Raw genomic sequence first — 27,379 nt, 5'->3', positions numbered from 1 at the left:
TTTTAAAAATGATCTGAATAAATGGTGGTTGAACTCAACCAATGATGCACGACCTCAACCAATCAGGATGTTTAGCGCCCAAGTCCCGCCCCAGAAAGTTCCGGAACTTTGAAAAAGTACTACCTCACCAGCAGGGATTTTATGAGGGGCATTTTTTTTACCTGGAAGCAAACGTATTTAGGTCTATAAAAGATATGTTGGCGAATGTTCAAAGAATAAAAATATGCAAATAACTCAGTGTTGTTTAGTAATTTTTAAATAAAGTATTTTTACCAAAATAACAGCTGTATGGGTTTTGGGTTAATATATAATGAACTTATAATAATAATAATTATAATAATAATACTCCTTTAAGAAATAAAATGGTAATTATTTTAATTTATTGAAGTATATTGAATATCAAATCTGGCTGGTTTGTAAATATACAAATAATGTGAAGCAAATTAATGTTAAGTAAATTGTTATTTAGCAACTTGCATTAATAAACTACTTTTACTCAACATTTAAACCACATGCACCCTATTGTTTGAAAAGTCATGTTTACGTGTAGATGCTATCAATACAATGTAAAATGACAGCAAACATCCTAAAACACAGTAGGCATATTAGTTGAGCTCTCTATATGTCTCATTTCACAAAGAAGTGGCACATCTTGTCCCACTCTTGCTTATATTTAATGCTTAATAGAATGCAAACCAGATCCCCCTAAGATTTAGATATCATAGTAATGGAGTGAGTTTGTCCACATGTGGGAGGGTGGAGAGAGCATTTGTATGTTGGTATGTGTGAGTGTGTCTTGTTCAGGCAGGGGCTTGACTCAATTATTCGAATGGCTCTGTGAGACTGAAAGAAGGATAGATGCATATTTTAAACATTCCTCTTGTCTTAGCCCCTCTCTTCACCTACTACCTACACAAACACACATATACACACACACGTGCACCCACGGCTGAAATACACCCCCACAGCTTATGTACCTATCTCTGGCCCCTCCCTTCCCTGAATCATGTGGGAGGGAAGCCCGCAGGTCCTTTCAGTGATGAGATCAATGGATGAGCTCAGGCAGAATGCAAGGTCACCTTCATGGACACAGCGCAGCGCAGGAGATAAACAGAAAGATAGCTATGTAGAATCCGTGGCATTAAAGCAGGTGCAAACTTTGCCCTCGATGCAGCAATGTGATGTGATTTCAAAACCATTGTTTACAAAATAGCTTTATTTCTTTGCGTTCTCATCTCAGACACTCCTCTTTTTGATGTACCAATTAGTCGCTGATAGTGTTCGGGCTTCAAACACCCCTTCCCTCCCTCACCGTAAATGCCCCTGCAGCAGCAGGGAAAGGGATCGAGTTTTCTCTCGTCTTCATTCATCAAGTGAGTCACTGGCAATGGCTGCCTGGAAGAGGTAAAAAAAAAAGTAATATGTCACAGAGGAGAGGAGGAATGATATAAGCCCTCATGAAAGCAAATAACAATGGAAGGATTCTTTGGGCTAGGAGGAGAATGGAGCCCAGTGAAAACGAGTGGAGGAGGAGGAGGAGGAATGGTACCGATCATGAAGCTTGACCGTACTGGGAGATTAGCAGCGCTTAGCCTCGCTCTCTGTCTCTTTTTTTCAACTAGTGGGCTGTGAACCAAACATGGGTCGTGGGATTGTTCTGACAGAGCAGGGGATTTGAATGCAATGGAAACGGTTTCCATATGTTTTGTTGTTGAAGTCCACAAATCAGTATTTGGGCACAAGTCTCTCACTTGGTAAACTACCCAAATTACACAGATGCCAACATGAACAGGTTGCATAACATGCCTCCAGCCTCAAACCATAAACAAAACTAAATTTGATTGCTATAAAGCCAGTAAGTTTTTAAAAGGAAATAAGGAAACTTATGCATTTACAAAAATGTTGATGTAAAGGGAATGTTCACCCAAAAATCTAATTTCTGACACCCATGTTATTCCACACCTGTTTGACTTTCTTTATTCTGTTGAACATAAAAGAATATATTTTCAAGAATGTTGCCAACCAAACTGTTTTGGTTATTACTGACTTTTTATTGAAGGTCCACAAAAAGAAAATCTAATTTTTTTTAAAGCATCTTCTTTTATGGTCCACAGAAGAAGAAAGTCATCAATTTTGGGGATGATACAAGGGTGAGTAAATAACAGTATTAAAAATTATACAAATAATTAATGTATTTTTTTACTTTATCGTATGACATCTTGGGCCTATACAATTCATGGTGAAATTAAAGGAAAATATTGGGAACATTTTTGGAGTAATTTACATTACAATAATTTCTATTCAAAAATCAGGATTAAAGTGACGCATTTACAATTAAAAGTAAATGGTGCCAATATTTGGAGCAGAAATGTGAAGCTTAGAATTTTATAAAATCAATTGTAATATTTCATCTCATTAGCATTACATTAACAATAATTGACTCTGTAATGTTCTCACCATATGTACAGTTGTTTAGATATTTTAGGAGTTATGGTGTCATGCCAACAAGATGAGAAGATTGGGTATAACTTAACAGTGTATATGTCAAGTGATTTTTTACACAAAACATCATGTAAATACATGTAGTTTACATTTTGTGCCTTTTTTTAAACAGTATTTTACACTTGGTTTGGCCCCATTCACTTCCATTGTAAGAAAATGATTGATGAATCCTTTGGTAATCAATATTACGCTACAAATGCTGCAAATTGACCTTAACTTGTATTGAACTCCTTAAATCAATGTTAGATTTTAAGGATAGTTTTGATTATATATATATATATATATATATATAAAACAAACCATTTGAGAACCACTTCTGTTGATCACGTTGATCACAGTGCTACAAAAGAAAGCCAGACTGTAATTTTCTGCTGTTGTGTTTAATTTAGAGTTTGGACAGAAATCTGGACTTCATTCAAAATGTGTCATTAAATGGATATGTGTGGGATGTTTGCAGTGAAGACCTGTGCGGTACTTTGTCCAGTTGGACATCATGCTTATGCCATAGCTTCAAAGCTGAAAGAATGAGTGCACCGCACACATTTTGAAGTGTGAAAATCATCTGTTCATGCTCATGGGATTTAATTTGTTGTGTCTTTACAGGTGCTTAACGTCTAGTGCAAATAATCTAGGAGTATCTTTACATTGCGCTCATGGGTAAATGTCAGACTATAAATATTTGACAGTTGCTAAGTAACCTCAGAAACCACCTGCAGTGGTACACGAACGAATTGATTTAAAAATAGATGCAGCTGAGTTATAGCCTACGTCCTTAAAACTACTGAATGGGAAACAGAGCAAATTAAGCAAATGTACTGCATCGTTAATAAAGAACAGTGCATGCTCAAAGACTGTTAGCATCCATTTGAGATTAAATGACACAAACACCTGACAGATGGATCTAAGTGTCTATAGAAATGCAGAAATATGCTACAGCAGACAGAAGTACTGGAGAATGGCGCCACCTTGTGGTGAAAATTGTAGTTGTATTTTATCCTCTTGCTCTGGCTTCCTCTGCAATTTTGTCATGACCAATCAATGTCTCCGTTTCAAAACTTAGTGGTCATCCTAAATAAATATATTTTGAGGCATCAAATAGGTGTGCTCACAACATGAAGGATTTCCCAAAAGGAAGTTAGAATGATTACACTACTTTTTAAGATGGCATCTTATGGACAAATCGTAAAGCAGCATCACATATAGGCTTTCCTCCATGGAGAAGGCAATCCCAGAAAATATTGCAGTGCCATTAGAAGAAAAAAATGCACCCAACATGGTGGTTGAATCATTTATAAAATATCAATTTCTGCAAAATTATATTATATTGCCTTTTTCACATTTTGCAGCACTATAGCTACTGAGCCAGTTTACTGTGTCAGAAAAGCCCTGTTGTACCTAGCTTACAAATCATGTGCTATGGCAAAAGCATCTGAGGTCATAGAAACGGTCACTTACTGATATCTAGGAGTAATCATGATTTGTGTAAAAGGGAGTAAACTGTTTTTCACGGCCTCTAGTGTTCATTTTAGCTAGAAACTGCAGTAATATGTTTTGGGAAATTTGTAGGTAAACACTGTTAAAATTTGTTAAAAGTGTGAGTCGTGTCTCCTGTTTGTGAAGTGTTACTGCCTATAGACTGTTCCAAATTGGTGACTTATGGTGGCTTTTCATGTAGTAGTATCCCTGTGGGAGCTCATTGGATTTTGGAACAACATACTTAGTGTGACTGGCTAAATAAGAACTAAAACCCTTTTCCTAGATATTGATACTTCATTTTAAAGTACTTGATCTTTTTGCTTCATATGATTTTACTGTGGTCACAGAGGAGTTTAGAAATGAAGAAAATACTCACATATACACACAATCTGTGGAAAATAGGGTAATTTGTTTTTGTCCTGGGTGTTGCAGATGGTATCTTGGCTCATGCTCTGTATATTGTTGTTCTGGAGGAAAAGAGAAAGGAGTAGCATTAAAGGCAAGAGGTAGCATTTAAAAACAGTAACAAAGGTGAAGCTTGCTGACGCTATGTAGGAGAGTGGAACTACGGGAGATTTCGTTTTCACCATGCAGAGATGTTCGAATCATGTTCTCAGATGTAATAAATTTTGTATTATTATTACCTTTATTACCTGTACCTTCAAAAGTGGAATTGGAAAAGAATCATGGTGTAACATTAAGCAGGTCTAAATTAAAAGGCACTTATTTTTCCCCTTTTTACAAGATCTGTAGGTCTTGGGTGTTCCCAGAATGTGTCTGTGAAGTTTTCGTTCCAAATACACAGATTACATATTATAACATGCTGAAAATGTCATTTTTAGGGCATGCAATAACAAAGGGCTGTTTTGGTGTGTTTCACTTTAAATGCAAATGAGCTGCACATTGCTGCCCTGAGGGCTTCGCATATACATCTCTGCTTTGCATACCTACAGCAATAGCAACATGACAGAGAGTGAGGGAACTGGTGTTCAGCCGTACATGTTTGAACCTGAGTCCGACACTGAGAAAGTAGAGCTTAAGATAAAATTTTATATTTGAAATCACCAAATAGCTCAAATAGCAATTAAAAAAGCACAATTTGTTTTCAGAGAATGTATCTTCAATATAAGTGCATTTTGTTAAGTGAAAGTGTATTTTTCACACATTCCAAGTGTAAATATGTTTATACTGTATTTTTGATCAGACTTATTTCAGAAACATTAAAAATCCTGCTGGATGTCTACGTACCTTAAAGGCCTCTGCATGCATGCCTGAACTCCTCAGCTGGTTATTGCCAACGTCAATGTGCTTGAGGGTAGCTGGGAGTTCTGGAAGGGCATAGATGTTGTTGTCAGCCAACATGAGATCCTGAAGCTGAAGCAGTGAACGAAAAGCATCCTCGTTCACTTTACCTGTCTGGTTTCCACTGAGGTCGATCTGTTTCAGCAGATCTGGGAACAGCGTTAAGTGCAGTTTTCTCTATATTCAATTTGATTCATAATACAATACATTAAGCTTTAAATCTAGTTATAGACTCTTCATTAGCTTACTATCTATGCATTTCAGACCTGATGTAAACTGTGTAATACAGCACGTGTTTGAAAAACCACATTTGTATTTAAAAGAAAGAAGAATGTCTCTTTGAGTCTTACTGATATTGATGAAATCTGTGGCCCTGACCTCTGTGATCTTGTTGAACCGAGCGTAGAAGTGTTTGGTTTCTTTGGGGAGAGGGGGGATCTGTGTCAGATCTGAGTCATCACAGTGCACACTGCCGCTGATGCACACACACAGCAGGCAGGAGGGCATCCATGCAGTAGAGAGGGAGAAGGACCATATTATGACGGTTTACACCACTAGCAGGCAAACATTCACAAATGAAGCTGAAAACACAACATTTTTCTCCCCTTCAAACCAATTATCCATCTACCTATGCCTGTGTCAGGCCCAAACAGGCCCGGACCTTGGAAGTCTAGAGTGAAAGTGACTTTGACAGACGGGGGTCTGTACTGTTGGAATGAATGAAATACAGTGATGTGTTAACTTATACATCCACGGCAAGTAACGCATAGTTGAATAAAATGTATTTTGATTTCTTACAGCTCTACAGTGTGGGCCACTTATTTTTGCAGCCTGAGAATGAGTTTTCTGTAAGTATTAGCCATTTTAATACAATGTTTTAAAGGGTTACTTCACCCAAAAATGAAAATTCCGTCATTAATTACTCACCCTCACGTCTCTCCAAACCCCTAAGACCTTGGTTCATCTTCTACACAGATTGAGATATTTTTGATCCAAGAGGTATATGACTCGTCCATAGACAGCAATAGTTTTCATGGAATTTTACAAAATAAATACATTTATTGATTGATTTATTTAATTATTTAAATAAATCAAATGAATTATTTAATAATTAATTATTTCATAATAAACTGGTACATTAAAATTGTTTTATTGAATTCATTATTTAATTATTTCATTTTGCCTACAAGGACATGAAAAAGTTTGTACTCCCCCTGAGTTTTTGTGCAATGACAATATTTTAAATATTTTTATTAAGATAGGAAATTTAAATAATAAATAAGCAGTGGAAAAGTATTTTAAAAGAGAAAAATATCACTGACAATATTTGACAAGTTGTACTCCTTATACTCATGTTTTATGTATAGTAGCTACTTCATATTCTGTACTTTGATTCATGTTGTTTTAATATGTTTAGGTCACGGCAACCCAGGCAGATATTGAGGCACAGCAGGTGATACCAGACACACCCAGGCTCATTATGCTTGGTAAGTATGTGGTTTTTCACTACAATTTATTATTTATGTACACACACACACACACATCAAACATATCATACACACTGGAACATACTAACACACACTTTGTAAACTCACTCACATAAACTCAGACACTCTCACAGACACACACTAACACACATATTTACTCATACACACTCTCACAGACACACATACATGCTCATTCACCCACACACTCACACATATGCATACTCATAAACACTCTCACTCTAATAGACACTCACACAGACACACACTAACACACATATTTACTCATACACACTCTCATAGACACTCACACATACATGCTCATTCACCCACACACTCACACATATGCATACTCATAAACACTCTCACTCTCATAGACACTCACACATACAAGCTCATATTCACCATCATACACTTACTTACACATACTCACAAACATACTCACACAGTATTCACACTTACATATGTTTGTACACCTACACTCATATATAAACACAGACACTCATACGCCCACTCACTCACACATACAAACACATACATACTTACAGATAGTTGTACAGCTACATACTCACATACACTCACATATACAAATTCATATTCACATGCATACACCAACTCACTCAAACACACACATTCACATACACAAAAACTTACTTATATAAACACATATACATATACATACTTATACACACTCATTTTCCCTCATACACCCACTCACTCACACACACATACAAACACGTACATATGCTGTACATACTCTCAGATGTTCGTACAGCTACCCTCATATCCACTCACAGATACACACTCATACACTCACTCTCACACACACAGCTGTATCAACATAAGTATTTTTATTCACTTTTATTATACTCTATGAATGTGTACAAACAGTAATGTATAAATTGCAACATTTAAGAATGGAGTTAAGTCATTCACAGACTTTGTTGACAATGTTGTTTTTGGAATAAAACATTTTAGGTGATTAACATTGTGTTCTTTAATTTTCAGGACATTCAATTATGACAGCATCCAAGTGGATGCTATCAATTGAGGGAAACATTATCTTGACACTGGATAGCAGTAACACATTTATAACCGCCTTTGCAGTGATTTTCGCAAGCTACTTCATCTTCAACATCGAGTACCAGGAGTCTGCTGCTTGTACGCTAGAGCTTGTTCCGAGGCAAGTGAATTTCTTTCTGCATTACACTTTTGTATTGTATTTAAATCATGTGTGCAACAGTTGAGTAAGAAATAAAAGTTGGAGGACGGGAGGAATTTGAGAAAAAGGTTGAGTGCATTAGTCTATTTTTTTAAACATATTTATTCATTGGTATGATATTGCTAACAGGTTCCTGGTCAGAATCAACCCTGAAGATGGAAATGCCAGACAATTAAAGTGTACTGCCAGACAGGGAGTTAGCAAGAGGACCAAGAGGTTGGTACAGAGGAAGGTGACAGCCATCAGCACACATGTTAATAGTTTTATTCGGTCCTTGATGGAGTTTGAATGGAAAACTTCAAACTGAAGCCTGCACTCACCACCCATTGTTAGTGGGACACTTGTTGTTGTTGTTGTTTTAAGTTGTTATTGCTCATTTGTCATTCTTTTACTCAACACAATCCTCAAATTCTCTTTTCTTGTATGTTTTTGTTTCATTTACATTTGTGCAAACATAAAGGGATAGTTGACCCAAAAATGGAAATTCTGTCATTGTTTACACACCCTCAAGTTGTTCCAAACCTGTATGAATTTCATCCTTTTGTTGGAAACAAAAGAAGATATTTTAAAGAATACTGGTAACCAGACAGCTGATGGCACCCACTGACTTCTATAGTTTTTTTTTCCTATTATAGAAATCAAAGGCTACCATCAACTGTCTGGTTACCAACATTCTTGAAAATATCATCTTTTGTGTTCAATAGAAGGAATACATTCATACAGGTTTGGAACAACATGAGGGTAAGTAAAAGATGACAGAATGTTCATTTTTGTGTCAGCTATCCCTTTAAAAGCCATTAATACCTGTGAATTGCTGATGCACTGAACATCCAATGGTTTTAAATTAAATGGTTGTAATAGTTTAATTGATTGAATAAAACATTTTTGACAAGAACATTGTTTGGGTTGTCTTTTGATTTGCACAGGTATTCTGAAGTATAATTATAATATTACTTCCTATATATTTAAAAAACTGTAATAACTACATATTATAATTATAATATTAACATTATTAGTAATTATTTTGAAAATTATAGTAATATTTAGCAGTAATGAATCAATATAGATATTGCAGTACAATACCGTATTAATTACAGCAGAAGCAGACTAAAATGAGAAAATGTAAAAATACAGTAAAATACTGTTTTGTACAATTACAGTACTTGCCTTGTGTACTGTAAATTGAATTACAGTATAATTACTGTAAATCACAATACAGTAACTTGCTGGCAACAGTGCTGCCAGTACTGTACTGTAAAAATACAAGAAAATAGTTAACGGTGCACTCTTGCTCCCCCGGCAGGTCATTGTAGTGGAAATCATTCAGATGAACAGGGAAGAGCACTACTTTTTTATAACTATTACTGTACATCTTAAATATATATTTTTTTCCAATATTATATAAGACTTCTATTATTGTATACTGAATGTGGCACTGAATTGTTTCATTAAATATCACTGCATCTTCAATGGTCCGTGAATGAATTCTGAATTCTGTAATAAAAATATCCCTGTAACACTTTTTATGACGTCCGTATTTATACATTATAAATATATTCTTTAGGTATTATAATGAATGAATAATGTGTTATAAAAAAAACTCATAATATGTTGTATCATCTCATAAATAATCATAAGAACAGTTTTAATGTTTTATAAAACCTATATTTTTGGTTATAGCTAAGAGTATGATGATTAATAACACACAATGCACATGTCGCATCCACTTAAGTTACAATAATTATATTTCATAGTAGGAAAAATATATATTATTGAAGTCACCACCAACTCTTTGATTATCAGCAACCTTCAAAATATCTGCTTTATGTTCTACATACAGTATTGTTCAAAATAATAGCAGTACAATGTGACTAACCAGAATAATCAAGGTTTTTAGTATATTTTTTATTGCTACGTGGCAAACAAGTTACCAGTAGGTTCAGTAGATTGTCAGAAAACAAACAAGACCCAGCATTCATGATATGCACGCTCTTAAGGCTGTGCAATTGGGCAATTAGTTGAAAGGGGTGTGTTCAAAAAAATAGCAGTGTCTACCTTTGACTGTACAAACTCAAAACTATTTTGTACAAACATTTTTTTTTTCTGGGATTTAGCAATCCTGTGAATCACTAAACTAATATTTAGTTGTATGACCACAGTTTTTTAAAACTGCTTGACATCTGTGTGGCATGGAGTCAACCAACTTGTGGCACCTCTCAGCTGTTATTCCACTCCATGATTCTTTAACAACATTCCACAATTCATTCACATTTCTTGGTTTTGCTTCAGAAACAGCATTTTTGATATCACCCCACAAGTTCTCAATTGGATTAAGGCCTGGAGATTGGGCTGGCCACTCCATAACATTAATTTTGTTGGTTTGGAACCAAGACTTTGCCCGTTTACTAGTGTGTTTTGGGTCATTGTCTTGTCGAAACAACCATTTCAAGGGCATGTCCTCTTCAGCATAGGGCAACATGACCTCTTCAAGTATTTTAACATGTGCAAACTGATCCATGATCCCTGGTATGCGATAAATAGGCCCAACACCACAGTAGGAGAAACATGCCCATATCATGATGCTTGCACCTCCATGCTTCACTGTCTTCACTGTGTACTGTGGCTTGAATTCAGAGTTTGGGGGTTGTCTCACAAACTGCCTGTGGCCCTTGGACCCAAAAAGAACAATTTTACTATCATCAGTCCACAAAATGTTCCTCCATTTCTCTTTAGGCCAGTTGATGTGTTCTTTGGCAAATTGTAACCTCTTCTGCACATGCCTTTTTTTTAACAGAGGGACTTTGCTGGGGATTCTTGAAAATAGATTAGCTTCACACAGACGTCTTCTAACTGTCACAGTACTTACAGGTAACTCCAGACTGTCTTTGATCATCCTGGAGGTGATCATTGGCTGAGCCTTTGCCATTCTGGTTATTCTTCTATCCATTTTGATGGTTGTCTTCCGCTTTCTTCCACGTCTCTCTGGTTTTGCTCTCCATTTTAAGGCATTGGAGATCATTTTAGCTGAACAGCCTATCATTTTTTGCACCTCTTTATAGGTTTTCCCCTCTCTAATCAACTTTTTAATCAAAGTACGCTGTTCTTCTGAACAATGTCTTGAACGACCCATTTTCCTCAGCTTTCAAATGCATGTTCAACAAGTGTTGGCTTCATCCTTAAATAGGGGCCACCTGATTCACACCTGTTTCTTCACAAAATTGATGACCTCAGTGATTGAATGCCACACTGCTATTTTTTTGAACACACCCCTTTCAACTAATTCAACTAATTGCCCAATTGCACAGCCTTAAGAGCGTGCATATCATGAATGCTGGGTCTCATTTGTTTTCTGAGAATCTACTGAACCTACTGGTAACTTGTTTGCCACGTAGCAATAAAAAAATATACGAAAAACCTTGATTATTCTGGTTAGTCACATTGTACTGCTATTATTTTGAACAATACTGTAAGAAAGCAACTCATACAGGTTTGGAGCGACATGATTGGGTGAGTAAATGCTGACAGAATTTTCATTTTTGGGTGAACTATCCCTTTAAATATATTTAATATGGTATTCATTGTGTGTTATAAATGACATACTCTTAAATATTGCATTAAGAATACCATTAGAATGTATTATAAATACGAGCTTCATAGAAAGTATTTCCAATAATAAAAAATAACATTATAAATTATTCATATTCTAAAAAAATATTAAAGAGATTCTGAAAATAAAATGATTTAAAAAGGCCCTACTAGCCTCTTAAAAAAATACCTTCAAACAGTTTCTAAATAAAATTCTGACTTTGTTTTCCTTGAGGCGTTGTATCTTAAAACCAGTGTTATTCACTGAAATGCACCTTTGAGGGCCTTACTGCATATTTCCCTCTTACCGCAATGTGTATTTAATTATTACATAAGAACTGAGAACATTTCAGTAAAAAGACAAGAGCCAGGCACCACAGGATTGTGGTTTAGCAGACTGGTTAGCGGCATGCTTGCACATTAACATCAAGCTGACACTTACATACTTGACAGATATTATACCCACCCATTCAAAAGCTTGGGGTCAGAATTTGAATTATATCAATAATTTTATTCGACAAGGACATACTAAATTGATCAAAAGTGACGGTAAAGACATTTTTAATGTTAAAAAATAAATTCCAAATAAATGCTTTTGGACTTTCTATTCATCAAAGAATCCTGGAAAAATGAAGCACATCTGTTTTCAACATTGATAATAATAAGAAATATTTATTGATCAACAAACCAGCTTCTTAGAATGATTTCTTTAATGCCTACTGAAATTCAGCTTTGCCATAGCAAGAATTTATTTATTTATATATATACAGTACAGACCAAACGTTTGGAAACATTACTATTTTTTATGTTTTTGAAAGAAGTTTTATATTTATTATATTATTATTATATCTGTCTTGTTAATCAGTACTTCCTCCTTATTTAGTCAAGATCTGTACAAAGTATTTAGCAAAGAAATCTTATATAGCTGAAACACAGTTGCTAATTGAGAAGTGATGCAAGATCTCTTTATAAAAAAAAAAAAAAAAAAAGTAATGAAGCAGGAGTGTCTGTTTGTGTCTCATCAGGTAGACGCCAGTAAAAAAAATCAGAGGATGTCAAAAGTCGTCCACTAGGTTTGCTATTGGACCCTCAGTCTGAGTCAAATCACAAACAGCAGACCTCACTGACCTGCTTAATCCAGCATGAAATAACATTTAGTCCATTAATTTAAATCAGATTTTAAAGGTTGTTCAGTCAGATCCAGTTTTGATGCTTCAGCTTACACAGTTTTTCAGAAAACACAGAAGTTCTCACTATTATATTAAGAGGTCTAAAATGTTTAAAACTGAATAGACTGGTAACCACAAGGGTAAACTGACCACTCCTTGAACAATTCAAGATGCTTCCAGGAATTAGAAGCTGATGTCTTCTGGAACACTAAAACATTAGAAAGCATGGCAAAACTAGGAATCCTTGCATCTCGCTATAGGACATGCATCTGAAATCCACATGAAGATAACAACCTACCAGTAAGGAGTGGTAAATTACCAAACCAGACTGAGTCTGAAACTACACCACTGACAGAGCTGTAGAATTAGTGACAGCTAAGCAAAGTGACCTGGTCATCCCCCAGCTGAGATCCCACCTCTCCCCCTCACCTTACCTGCTCACGTCCCCAGTCCGGGGGCAGTTATTCATTGCTTAAACCTCAGAAGAACACAAGGCCAGTTTCTATACAACTGTTACCCTAAGATCTGCTCTCAGGCCATGGCTGTTCACAGACAAACATCAAAGGTAGGTTTCTTTTTTCCCTTCCTGCTGCGTGAAGACTCCTTGGTAATTAGGAGTTACATGAATAATTGAACAGGCCCAGGAGAACTCTGAATATTGAAATGCCAGGCTTTAACTGTTAGGAGTTCATGGGAAGTCGAGGTTGCACAGCACTGAGACCATGTGTATTATAGACTCCATCAGTGCTGATTTAGTATGGAGGAAGATGCATGGTTTGGATTTATTATGTTATATTTGTTAGGTTAGTTAGATCCTTTTTGCCATGTGAGGATTTATTAATAAAAAAGAAATGTGCGGAAAACCCATACTTTAGCTTGCACACCCTTGAAAGTGACTAAAGTAAACCCTTCTTTACAGAACTCTGCTGGTTAAGTCACATTCCATACACAAATACAACCGTATTAATTTCTCAAACCATGCAACTGCTTTATGTTTTTAAATATGTGGAGCGTCCAAAGTGTCTGAAATTACACACTGTGTGATGTTTCTGGCTATTAAGGATCACAATGTTGCTGGTTATTATGGATGTCCGGGCAGTCGGTAAGAAATGGCTTTAAAGGTTAAACAAACATCAGAGTGACAGGCGTTCAGGGCTGTAGACAAACAGCTCCTGCCTGCGGATAGTAAAATCCCTGAAGAAAATAAAAATAAAGAGGACATTGCCAAAACCACACTCAGTGATGTTGAATCCATAAGGAGTCTCAAATGTGTATCACAAATACAAAATGACAAGGTACTGAGTAGATCATTCACTTTGTCTTTTATAGCAAGAGGACCAAGAGGTTGGTACAGAGGAAGGTGACAGCCATCAGCACACATGTTAATAGTTTTATTCGGTCCTTGATGGAGTTTGAATGGAAAACTTCAAACTGAAGCCTGCACTCACCACCCATTGTTAGTGGGACACTTGTTGTTGTTGTTGTTTTAAGTTGTTATTGCTCATTTGTCATTCTTTTACTCAACACAATCCTCAAGTTCTCTTTTCTTGTATGTTTTTGTTTCATTTACATTTGTGCAAACTTAAAGGGATAGTTGACCCAAAAATGGAAATTCTGTCATTGTTTACACACCCTCAAGTTGTTCCAAACCTGTATGAATTTCATCCTTTTGTTGGAAACAAAAGAAGATATTTTAAAGAATACTGGTAACCAGACAGCTGACGGCACCCACTGACTTCTATCGTTTTTTTTTTTCCTATTATAGAAATCAAAGGCTACCATCAACTGTCTGGTTACCAACATTCTTGAAAATATCATCTTTTGTGTTCAACAGAAGGAATACATTCATACAGGTTTGGAACAACATGAGGGTAAGTAAAAGATGACAGAATGTTCATTTTTGTGTCAGCTATCCCTTTAAAAGCCATTAATACCTGTGAATTGCTGATGCACTGAACATCCAATGGTTTTAAATTAAATGGTTGTAATAGTTTAATTGATTGAATAAAACATTTTTGACAAGAACATTGTTTGGGTTGTCTTTTGATTTGCACAGGTATTCTGAAGTATAATTATAATATTACTTCCTATATATTTATATACTGTAATAACTACATATTATAATTATAATATTAACATTATTAGTAATTATTTAGAAAATTATAGTAATATTTAGCAGTAATGAATCAATATAGATATTGCAGTACAATACCGTATTAATTACAGCAGAAGCAGACTAAAATGAGAAAATGTTGTAAAAATACAGTAAAATACTGTTTTTTACAATTACAGTACTTGCCTTGTGTAAAATCACAATACAGTAACTTGCTGGCAACAGTGCTGCCAGTACTGTACTGTAAAAATACAAGAAAATAGTTAACAGTGTAGCTTAACCGTTCCACTGTCTGTCAACAATAATATCAAACACAGAGTTGACCGAACTGTTAACTCTGCAGGGAGTTGAGTCACTGCGGCTGTTAGAGCTGTGCACACATTGACAGATGCGACCAATTACATCTACTCCTGCTGATTCAATAATGATCATGTAAATAAAGCTTTCAACTGATCATCGGCTGAAAAAAATTGGCTAGTGGGGTACCAGCCTAGCCTACAAGCTGAGCATAGTGCTAAATGATGCGCTTGCCAGCCTTGCGTACCCTCATTTCATGCTGCCAGTGTTTATAACAACATTTTCATAATTTGTGAACAAAAAGACCAAAACGTAATGATCAGTCATGACAAAGGGCTAACTCTTGGAGTCCAAGCACATGTGATTCTGCAGGAGGATATTACACGCAACCTGTCCCTAATTTGTAACAAATGTGGTGCTTCAGTATGCAAAATTAATCAACATCCTGTGAAAAGATGTCAGCCAGTATCACAAATTTAACAATATTGCGGTATAAACAGGCCACATGAAATGCAGCCAATCCTAGTATAATTGGCAAAAACATAGAAGTATGTAATGTTTGTTCCTGTGCACTAATGCTGGATTATTTACCTTAACATCTGTGGACAACATTTGTCGTATGCATTGCTGTGGAGTACCACAAACTCATTCTTCATTTAGTGAAAATTAATCGAAAACATGTTTACCGTTATTCACTTCAAGCAAACACAAATTGCGTTTGAGAAGTTTTTACCAATATATTCATAGATGATAAAAAAGCAACAATGTCCATTTTAAAGATGTTCTCAAAAAAAAAACTTCTCAAAAGGTGCTTGATAAGCTGAGGTAAATGTATCCTCCATTTCTCAGGAGCAGTGTGCTCTGGAGGCAGTTCAACAATAGCACAGTAGTCAGCGTGTTGGCTTTGGCTCTCAGCAGCATTTCATGAGAAACAATCACACACACACAATTACAAATTCATTGGATTAGTGAAGACATGTCACAATACTTCTTACAGAGGAGATGATATTTGGAAAATCCCAAACCTGTAAAAATAACCTCTATTTAAAGAGGACAAAATGGATCATTTGATTCATTTGTATCGTTTCAAATAGCGAAGAAGCATATGAACTGTGAACTTAAAACTTAAGATTTATTTTTTTTAAATAAATCTGAAATAAAATATAATTGTTGACTTGACAACTAAATAAGTTGAAAGATTAGAATGACAAAAACTAAAATAAAAATACATTTAATAGACGTTTAAAAATTAATAAAAAATGACAAAAGCATAAAAGATGTAATATGCACACTGTTAAATGTCATGTAGATTTAGCAGCACATTACTGTAAAAACCTACAGTACAATACTTCATTTTTATATTACAGTAAAATACTGTAATTTGCATTGCATTCTGAGTAATATTGTTTGAGCGGGAACATTTTAGTGTTGCTGTAACCTAGCTGTAACTTGGCTGTAATATGCCAGGCAATAATACAGAATTGCTGTAAACAGCGCATCACCTGACAGACGACGTCACAACACAACTGCTGCAGCTCACTTACAGATGTCTGAACGTCTCTCTCTGTGGAAATCTGGAAGTTAGGTAAGTTAATTTTAATTTTATAATTAGGTTTAAGGAGTACATAGCTTTTAGTGTGAAATGACAGTGGAAGTTTAGCCAGCGAACGTTGCAAAAACACCGTTAGAGAGTTAACTTTAGATGTCTAACATTACTCGCTGTTTCCCGCTTGTCCCGTAATTTTCATCTAACGTTAACTCGGTGAATTATACCCGATTTATTTCGACCAAACAAGACTTAGTGATTGTTGAAACAATAAAAAGACAAATCAAGATGGTTAATGTGAGTTTTATTTTGTTTATGTCGAATTTGAATGTAGTGTGTTTTACGATGGTCTGTGAGGTAAAATTACTATATTTGCTTATGGAGTCTGGTAGGATTAAGAGAAACTCCAAAGACAGACTTCATTCAAATATTGACGATAATAACACAAATACAGTAACAAGAGCTTAAAGTGATTAAAAAATGGTAAATAGACTGAGATAGACATGAATCTCTTCAATAATTATGTTTGGCACCATTTATTTAAAAGTATTATGTCAAATAAAGTGTTATCTTCTAAACAATAACAAGTGCTTAAAGTGCTTAAATAATTAAGTGCTCAAAGTGCTGAAGAACTGAACTGCTAAACTGAAGATTAGAAGTGAAATCCAGGCTACACTTAAAAAAGTGATTTTGGAGAGTTGTAAATATAATCTGTGGAAACCATATAAAATGTACATGATTATTGCAGCCAGCCAACGAATTCTAAAGTAATGGGTAAATTCTACATATGCTACCCATTCATCAACAGTAAGAACCATCACATAGAAAAATGCAGTAAAATCTAGAATTTTTTGGCATAATATGACGTTTTTAAAAGTTAGTTCTACATAAAGAAAGAATTATTACGTTTAGAAACACAGAGATCAAGAATCAGTGTGAGCATCACAACAACAGTGACCATCAAAAAAGCATGTTGTAGCCAATTAAAACTCATCCATTGCTCCCATCATGCATTGCGGCATGAATAAATTATGAGCTGAACTGTCTTTTTAACTTTTTAATAACTACATTTTATTTTTGCTGAGATAATTTTTACCTAATTTTAATGAGTAAAGTAGCTGTTGAATATATACATAAATGTGTGGTATTGTTACCCAATTTATGCAAGCATTTAATAGCTTTTTACTATTAAATAGTTTATACTCAATATATGGGATTAAATCTACCCCACCAAAGTCGATGCAAATTGTTACCTCACATTTATTGGGTAAATTCTATAGATTAGTTTTTACAGTGTATTATCACTTTTTTTTCTGGGATAACTCGCATGTTGATTTGAAACCATCAGGTTAGTTAACGCTTTTTTTTGTCTTCTGCCAGTTTTATACACAGGGTGACCAGTGGCTGCGAAATTCTGAATGACAAATCATGTTCTGGTATAAATGTGCACAAACGTATTTTTTAATCGCAGACATGGTCAGTCATAGACAACGGTGTGTCAGCTAATAGTTGCTGCCGGCTAGAGACTTGCACCCCCGCAGGACCCAGCGCCATCGATTGCGGCGCGGGACAATAATTGATGGGTGAATGCGGATGCGGGCAGCAAGATATTATTGTGTGCGGGTTGCGGGAAAATAAAATTATTTGCGGGACTCCCTCAAAGTGGAAATATCTAACAAAATAAAATAACTAGAAACAAATAGACCTTTATTTATAATAAAATAAAATAAAATAGACTTTGCGGAATGGGAGGAATGCGGATGATACCATAGACAGCTACGTGTAATTCGATTCCAAAATAGCATATTTAAGGGTCAAATTGGATGGATTAGAAGCACGCGACCGGATGATGTCCTCCAGTGGTGGAAAAGACGAATTTCCAAGATTAAGCAAACACGCCATGTACTTTGCATTCCGGATAGCGGAGGGCTTTGCGGTCGCATACTGGGTCGCATACTGGAGCAGAGACGGATTAAACTGAAGCTCTCAACAGTCAACGACATGATATTCCTGCATGGGCACAAGTAGTCGTACAGTTTTTTTTGTTTTGTTTTTTGTAAATTCAGTTTATTTTTATTTATTTATTTAGCTAAATATTTAAAATTGGTCTATTTTGTTATTGAGGAATAAGGATATTTTTGTTAAATGTTTGAAGGAATTGCGCAGGCCCCATAAGCTACTTTTCCTTTGAACATGAAATAAATCCAGGTTTATTATTTTTATATAATTTATTAGGCTATATAGCCTAATTATTATAGGTATATATTTTTTTTTTTTACATTTCTTACTTTTTTACTGTATTTCTATGTTCTAATTGTTCTTTGTTCATGTTCATACCTTTAATGAAACGCAAATAAAACTAAACATTTGTTTATTTTCCGTTTCTTTTTTCATTTATATTCAACAGTGTATGCAATGTATTAAAAAAAAGAAAAACTGCTATATGTTTACCCGCGGGATTTTGCGGCGGGAGCGGGAGAACGTCGTGGTAAGTTTGAGTGCACGGGCAGCGGCTCTATGACCGGAGTTTGGTGCTGCGTTCCTGCCAGGATTTTGAGCTCGTCACTATTTCAAACCATGACTAACGACTTTGTACCATTCCAGGCAAGTCACGCCAAACTTTCTGTGCGCAAGGAAATTTAGCTAGATTATTAATTTTATTGCAACGTTACAGTGTCCTAAAATGTAATTTTCAACATGTACCACTTGCATAAACACTGCATCTGTAGGCAGTGTTATCCGTAGGGGCTGTCACTGTTGTTTCGCGTGCTTTGACGTCAAAACCCAGAGTACATCGTTCTAGTACGAGTTCACGGATGGGAAGTCACGGATATGACTGCCGTTCCAGTGCACTTTCCCGGGTTTAAGGTTGGAAAAACATGGGTTACGGGTTGCCTGGAACGCAACATAAATCATTGCGAGCAAGCACTTTCTTACCGCTGCCGGCATACAGAAGTTTCCTCGAACAAATAATGCAGAAACAAGCCCAGGGCTCTCTGTTTCTTGCACCAACTGCCAAAAAGCGCCATTTATTTTTGAGTCCTTTAATCTATTGCTAGAAGTCTAGGACAGCATCCCCAGGCTTCATAAACTTGCGCTCCATTTTTTTTTCTCCGACAACGCTAACGTGATATTGACGTATGGGCGTCAATCATACTGCGTTGCAAGGACACGCCCTTCTCTGCTTCTGATAGGCTTGCAACGTTAGTTAAAGCTGCGTTCCTCTCATATGATTGGTAGAAGAAATAAATTGGCCCGAAAATATTAAACTGCATGCGCAGGCTCTCAAATATAAATTTCTTTTTTCCTCACGGCCACACGCCGGAGATCCGGCACGGTGCCGGAATACTTTAAGCCCTGTTAATTAAAAATATGAATAAAGGTATAAATTGCCTTTATCAAAGTTAATAATGATCTATTAGTCAACAAAGACCAATGCATGCCAAAAAAAAGTGTAAAAATGTAAAAAAATGTAGAAACAGAGGCTTATATTTTTTTTACTATATGTTAGATGTAACGTTACTGTTGGAATGAATGAAATACAGTGATGTGTTAACTTGTACATCCACGGCAAGTAACGCATAATTGAATAAAATGTATTATGATTTCTTACAGCTCTACAGTGTGAGCCACTTATTTTTGCAGCCTGAGAATGAGTTTTCTGTAAGTATTAGCCATTTTAATACAATGTTTTAAAGGGTTACTTCACCCAAAAATGAAAATTCCATCATTAATTACTCACCCTCACGTCTCTCCAAACCCCTAAGACCTTGGTTCATCTTCTACACAGATTGAGATATTTTTGATCCAAGAGGTATATGACTCGTCCATAGACAGCAATAGTTTTCATGGAATTTTACAAAATAAATACATTTATTGATTGATTTATTTAATTATTTGATTAATCAAATGAATTATTTAATAATTAATTATTTCATAAGAAACTGGTACATTAAAATTGTTTTATTTAATTCATTATTTAATTATTTCATTTTGCCTACAAGGACATGAAAAAGTTGTACTCCACCTGAGTTTTTGTACAATGACAATATTTTAAATATTTTTATTAAGATAGGAAATTTAAATAATAAATAAGCAGTGGAAAAGTATTTTAAAAGAGAAAAATATCACTGACAATATTTGACAAGTTGTACTCCTTATACTCATGTTTTATGTATAGTAGCTACTTCATATTCTGTACTTTGATTCATGTTGTTTTAATATGTTTAGGTCACGGCAACCCAGGCAGATATTGAGGCACAGCAGGTGATACCAGACACACCCAGGCTCATTATGCTTGGTAAGTATGTGGTTTTTCACTACAATTTATTATTTATGTACACACACGTATATCAAACATATCATACACACTGAAACACACTAACACACACTTTGTAAACCCACTCACACAAACTCAGACACTCTCACAGACACACACTAACACACATACTTACTCATACACACTCTCACAGACACTCTCACACATACATGCTCATTCACCCACACACTCACACATATGCATACTCATAAACACTCTCACTCTCATAGACACTCACACATACAAGCTCATATTCACCATCATACACCCACTTACTTACAAATACTCACAAACATACTCAAACATTATTCACACTTACATATGTTTGTACACCTACACTCATATATAAACACACATACACATACACCCACTTACACACACTCTCACAGACACTCATACGCCCACTCACTCACACATACAAACACGTACATACTTACAGATAGTTGTACAGCTACATACTCACATACACTCACATATACAAATTCATATTCACATGCATACACCCACAGTTAAGTCATTCACAGACTTTGTTGACAATGTTGTTTTTGGAATAAAACATTTTAGGTGATTAACATTGTGTTCTTTCATTTTCAGGACATTCAATTATGACAGCATCCAAGTGGATGCTATCAATAGAGGGAAACATTATCTGGAGCAGAGACGGATTAAACTGAAGCTCTCAACAGTCAACGACATGATATTCCTGCATGGGCACAAGTAGTCATACAGTTTTTTTTTGTTTGTTTTTTTGTAAATTCAGTTTATTTTTATTTATTTATTTAGCTAAATATTTAAAATTGGTCTATTTTGTTATTGAGGAATAAGGATATTTTTGTTAAATGTTTGAAGGAATTGCGCAGGCCCCATAAGCTACTTTTCCTTTGAACATGAAATAAATCCAGGTTTATTATTTTTATATAATTTATTAGGCTATATAGCCTAATTATTATAGGTATATATATATTTTTTTACATTTCTTACTTTTTTACTGTATTTCTATGTTCTAATTGTTCTTTGTTCATGTTCATACTTTTAATGAAACGCAAATAAAACTAAACATTTGTTTATTTTCCGTTTATTTTTTAATTTATATTCAACAGTGTATGCAATGTATTAAAAAAAAGAAAAACTGCTATATGTTTACCCGTGGGATTTTGCGGCGGGAGCGGGAGAACGTCGTGGTAAGTTTGAGTGCACGGGCAGGCAGCGACTCTATGACCAGAGTTTGGTGCTGCGTTCCTGCCAGGTTTTTGAGCTCGTCACTATTTCAAACCATGACTAACGACTTTGTACCATTCCAGGCAAGTCACGCCAAACTTTCTGTGCGCAAGGAAATTTAGCTAGATTATTAATTTTATTGCAACGTTACAGTGTCCTAAAATGTAATTTTCAACATGTACCACTTGCATAAACACTGCATCTGTAGGCAGTGTTATCCGTAGGGGCTGTCACTAGGGATGCACGATATTGGATTTTGGCCGATATTCGATATGCCGATATTTTCAAAATAATTTTGGCCGATGCCGATACCGATATCGATATATATACAAATATATACTGATATATTTAAACTTTAATTTTACTGAAGAGAAATCCATGTATCTCTTCTGTACTGATTCTACCATAAATTTATTATTTTACAAATGTAGACAGACATTCACATCTGAAAAACAGGTCAATTATTTCACTTGGAGAATATCGGTTTGGCTCATCGGCAGAAATATTCATATCGGCCGATACCGATAATGGTCATTTTAAGCTTTTATCGGCCGATACCGATATTGTGCCGATATTATCGTGCATCCCTAGCTGTCACTGTTGTTTCGCGTGCTGTGACGTCAAAACCCAGAGTACATCTTTCTAGTACGAGTTCACGGATGGGAAGTCACGGATATGACTGCCGTTCCAGTGCACTTTCCCGGGTTTAAGGTTGGAAAAACATGGGTTACGGGTTGCCTGGAACGCAACATAAATCATAGCGAGCAAGCACTTTCTTACCGCTGCCGGCATACAGAAGTTTCCTCGAACAAATAATGCAGAAACAAGCCCAGGGCTCTCTGTTTCTTGCACCAACTGCCAAAAAGCGCCATTTATTTTTGAGTCCTTTAATCTATTGCTAGAAGTCTAGGACAGCATCCCCAGGCTTCATAAACTTGCGCTCCATTTTTTTTTCTCCGACAACGCTAACGTGATATTGACGTATGGGCGTCAATCATACTGCGTTGCAAGGACACGCCCTTCTCTGCTTCTTCTCTGCTTGCAACGTTAGTTAAAGCTGCGTTCCTCTCATATGATTGGTAGAAGAAATAAATTGGCTCGAAAAATATTAAACTGCATGCGCAGGCTCTCAAATATAATTTTTTTTTTTCCTCACGGCCACACGCCGGAGATCCGGCACGGTGCCGGAATACTTTAAGCCCTGTTAATTAAAAATATGAATAAAGGTATAAATTGCCTTTATCAAAGTTAATAATGATCTATTAGTCAACAAAGACCAATGCATGCCAAAAAAAGTGCAAAAATGTAAAAAAAAATGTAGAAACAGGCTTATAATTTTTTACTATATGTTAGATGTAACGTTACAAACATATGTAAGTGTGAATAATGTTTGAGAGTATTTGTAAGTGGGTGTATGATGGTGAATATGAGCTTGTATGTGTGAGTGTCTATGAGAGTGAGAGTGTTTATGAGTATGCATATGTGTGAGTGTGTGGGTGAATGAGCATGTATGTGTGAGTGTCTGTGAGAGTGTGTATGAGTAAGTATGTGTGTTAGTGTGTGTCTGTGAGAGTGTCTGAGTTTGTGTGAGTGAGTTTACAAAGTGTGTGTTAGTGTGTGTCTGTGAGAGTGTCTGAGTTTGTGTGAGTGAGTTTACAAAGTGTGTGTTAGTGTGTTTCAGTGTGTATGATATGTTTGATATATGTGTGTGTACATAAATAATAAATTGTAGTGAAAAACCACATACTTACCAAGCATAATGAGCCTGGGTGTGTCTGGTATCACCTGCTGTGCCTCAATATCTGCCTGGGTTGCCGTGACCTAAACATATTAAAACAACATGAATCAAAGTACAGAATATGAAGTAGCTACTATACATAAAACATGAGTATAAGGAGTACAACTTGTCAAATATTGTCAGTGATATTTTTCTCTTTTAAAATACTTTTCCACTGCTTATTTATTATTTAAATTTCCTATCTTAATAAAAATATTTAAAATATTGTCATTGTACAAAAACTCAGGCGGAGTACAAACTTTTTCATGTCCTTGCAGGCAAAATTAAATAATTAAATAATGAATTCAATAAAACAATTTTAATGTACCAGTTTCTTATGAAATAATTAATTATTAAATAATTCATTTGATTAATCAAATAATTAAATAAATCAATCAATAAATGTATTTATTTTGTAAAATTCCATGAAAACTATTGCTGTCTATGGACGAGTCATATACCTCTTGGATCAAAAATATCGCAATCGCAATGCTACAGAACTGGGTCTCCCGCCTAAATTAAATGAAATCCCTTAAGCCCAAATCACATATTTACCTTGCAGATGAAAATAACGTATTTTTTAAGCCTTTTTTAGATGATTTTTTTTTTCTAAAGGACTTATTCAAATAGACCGCGACGCGCTGCAGTCATCCGGGAAACAGTCATAGACTGCAAATCTTTTTAGCAGTTGGAGCACAGTGTCTATTATAATACTATAATTTCTTGGTGACAGGCTCGGATCGAACATTATGGAAAGGATCCCTACAGAGACATATTAGTTATTAATCCTACCAGACTCCATAAGCAAATATAGTAATTTTACCTCACAGACCATCCTAAAACACACTACATTCAAATTCGACATAAACAAAATAAAACTCACATTAACCATCTTGATTTGTCTTTTTATTGTTTCAACAATCACTAGGTCTTGTTTGGTCGAAATAAATCAGGTATAATTCACCGAGTTAACGTTAGATGAAAATGACGGGACAAGCGGGAAACAGCGAATAATGTTAGACATCTAAAGTTAACTCTCTAACGGTGTTTTTGCAACGTTCGCTGGCTAAACTTCCACTGTCATTTCACACTAAAAGCTATGTACTCCTTAAACCTGATTATAAAATTTTAAATTAACTTACCAAACTTCCAGATTTCCACAGAGAGAGACGTTCAGACATCTGTAAGTGAGCTGCAGCAGTTGTGTTGTGACATCGTCTGTCAGGTGACGCGGTGTTTACAGCAATTCTGTATTATTGCCTGGCATATTACAGCCAAGTTAAAGCTAGGTTACAGCAACACTAAAATATTCTGAAAAATGTTCCCGCTCAAACAATTACTCAGAATGCAATGCAAATTACAGTATTTTACTGTAATATAAAAAAGAAGTATTGTACTATAGGTTTTTACAGTAATGTGCTGCTAAATCTACAGCGACATTTAACAGTGTATTATTCTGCTCAAAACTGATCCAAACATTTTCCTTCCCCAGCAAAGGAACCACCACATATCATAAACGCTGATTGTTATGGTCATTGTGTAACTAAGCTGTGGTTTTTCAGCACTTAAATGACATTCATACATGCCCATGGTAAAATTATTCAACGAATTGCATCCTAACATCCTAACTTAAGTTGTTTTATGTTAGTATGTATATGGTATTAGTGTTCTGAGTTTTAAGCCTCATTATTTTATATAAATAAAAATGTTTCAAATATATTAAAAACTTAGTGCTGGGCAATAAATGTTTTTGTTTATGTTTGTGTAGTGTGTATATTTATTGTGTATATATAAATACACACACATAAAGTATATATTTTTTAAATATTTACATATATTTATATTCATGTAATTTGTATTATATATAAACATATGTTACATATAAACAATATTTATTCTTAAATATATACATGAATATGTGTGTATTTATATATATTTTTTTTGTTGCAAACATCATAATTTGCAAATGCTATGGTAAAGGCTTTGCGCCTGAATAGAAATTATTTTATGTATTTAGGAACAAGTTATTGGCCACACAATTGCCCTAATTTTAATTGGCATTTGCCCACTACATTTTCACGTAATTTTCTCTGTGTGCTCTATGTAAGGTGAGGGTTATCCTGGCTTTATTTGAAAAATATTATTCCCGATGCACACAAATTCTCTTTGAAACTGCGGTGAAATGTGCATGAGGTACGTAAAAACGGTGTTGCACGAAAAGTTCACAGAGTTACATATTTTTTGAGACAAGGTTGAAGTAAATCCCTGAAAACAGATGAATGAGCTTGCCAAATTTCCAAGATGAATGGAATATTTGATGAAAGAATTATAAAGCCAAAACAGATCCAAAAGGACATCAGTGTAGTCTATGAAATATCCATTGTTGGGAAGTCATGTGACACAATGTGCATCTGCTTTAGAAATTTGATCATTTAAAAGAAAATCAGATGGTATAAGGCTAGAAGAGCAAGAGTGTGTCAGAGAGAGGGAAAGAACAACTAAAAGCTCTAAAAACAGTAAAGTTAGATGTTATTTTGAAGGCCATGTGAAACATCTGGAGTTATTGGATTAAAATGCGGAATCTGTTCAAGCCTCCAAATGGAAAACAACATCGAGCTAGTGGATAAAAGAGGACGGTGGGTGCCTGGACAGATTCGCTGCCAAATAGATTTCACAGTGGTTCATCTCACAGGACTAATTCAGGAGCTACAAGTTGTGATGTACCTGAAAACAAAATCATTAAAGTTTGCTGTTCCTTTAATGAGTTTGAGTGATCATAATTTAGAATGTTGGAAAGTTAATACCAAGGCAACTTGAATACATTTAAATCTACATGTTAATTATGTGCATATTTTAAGACTTTTGCATTTTGTTAATATTCTAAAACATGCCAAATAATTTTTAATTAGAAAAAGATCACAAAGATTAATCTAAGTAAAAACAAATTTAGGTTTTGTCAGAATTATGTCACTCTGCCAAACATGTGCAAAAGCAGAGCTTTACATTGTCTATTGAGAGCTGCTACTTACATATATGAAATAACCAGGGTCACCTAAAAGCAAAAAGGGAAGAAAAGAACAGTGATCTACAGTGACAGCACACATGCTTTGGACCTGTAATGGATTTCGCTCTCTCCATCTTGAAAGAGACAGCACATATGTGACCCATGTGCATATGGTTACTGTGGTGTAAAGATGTTCATGTGAGATATGCATATTTTACTCACCCATGCACAGAATGTGACTTATAATTCTGCACTGACTCCATTTCGAAGACAGTAGAAGACAAGGTCAAGATGGACTAGACACAATTTTTCAATAGATTTTCTCATAGTTCACTAGAAGGTTCTGATCACAGTTTAGACAACTAC

General features: G+C 35.3%; 1 protein-coding gene across 7 annotated transcripts; it reads right to left on the bottom strand.

Moving 5' to 3' along the window:
* Positions 1 to 726: 726 nt before the first annotated feature.
* LOC113055219 (epiphycan-like) lies at positions 727 to 25,308 on the bottom strand. Of its 7 annotated transcripts, XR_003277506.1 has the most exons (7): positions 25,152 to 25,308; positions 23,984 to 24,053; positions 5,659 to 5,755; positions 5,391 to 5,429; positions 5,227 to 5,306; positions 4,355 to 4,445; positions 733 to 1,395 (listed from the first exon to the last, which is right to left on the bottom strand). XR_003277506.1 is itself a non-coding variant. In XM_026221303.1 (5 exons), the coding sequence occupies exons 1-5, from the start codon at positions 5,785 to 5,787 to the stop codon at positions 1,379 to 1,381; spliced, it is 384 nt and encodes a 127-aa protein (XP_026077088.1). In that variant the 5' UTR covers positions 5,788 to 6,269; the 3' UTR covers positions 730 to 1,378. The 7 variants fall into 7 exon arrangements, 3 of the variants coding, with proteins under 3 accessions (XP_026077089.1, XP_026077088.1, XP_026077087.1); XR_003277507.1 differs by lacking the exon at positions 5,391 to 5,429 and having other exon boundaries at positions 734 to 1,395; positions 25,152 to 25,305; XR_003277505.1 differs by having other exon boundaries at positions 755 to 1,395; positions 5,227 to 5,429; positions 25,152 to 25,305.
* Positions 25,309 to 27,379: the final 2,071 nt, after the last annotated feature.

The sequence above is a fragment of the Carassius auratus genome, chromosome 36, assembly GCF_003368295.1.
Source record: "Carassius auratus strain Wakin chromosome 36, ASM336829v1, whole genome shotgun sequence".
Lineage (NCBI taxonomy): Eukaryota > Metazoa > Chordata > Actinopteri > Cypriniformes > Cyprinidae > Carassius > Carassius auratus.
Note: the sequence above shows the minus strand (reverse complement) of the source record. Positions and strands in the feature narration are given on the sequence as shown.

Coding starts and splice junctions, on each gene's coding strand:
- LOC113055219 (XM_026221302.1), bottom strand. CDS start 5,787: ATGCCCTCCTGCCTGCTGTGTGTGTGCATCAGCGGCAGTGTGCACTGT. Junction 5,430..5,630: donor CACAGATTTCATCAATATCA/GTAAGACTCAAA, acceptor CGCTGTTCCCAG/ATCTGCTGAAACAGATCGAC. Junction 4,446..5,226: donor TGCATGCAGAGGCCTTTAAG/GTACGTAGACAT, acceptor CTTTTCCTCCAG/AACAACAATATACAGAGCAT.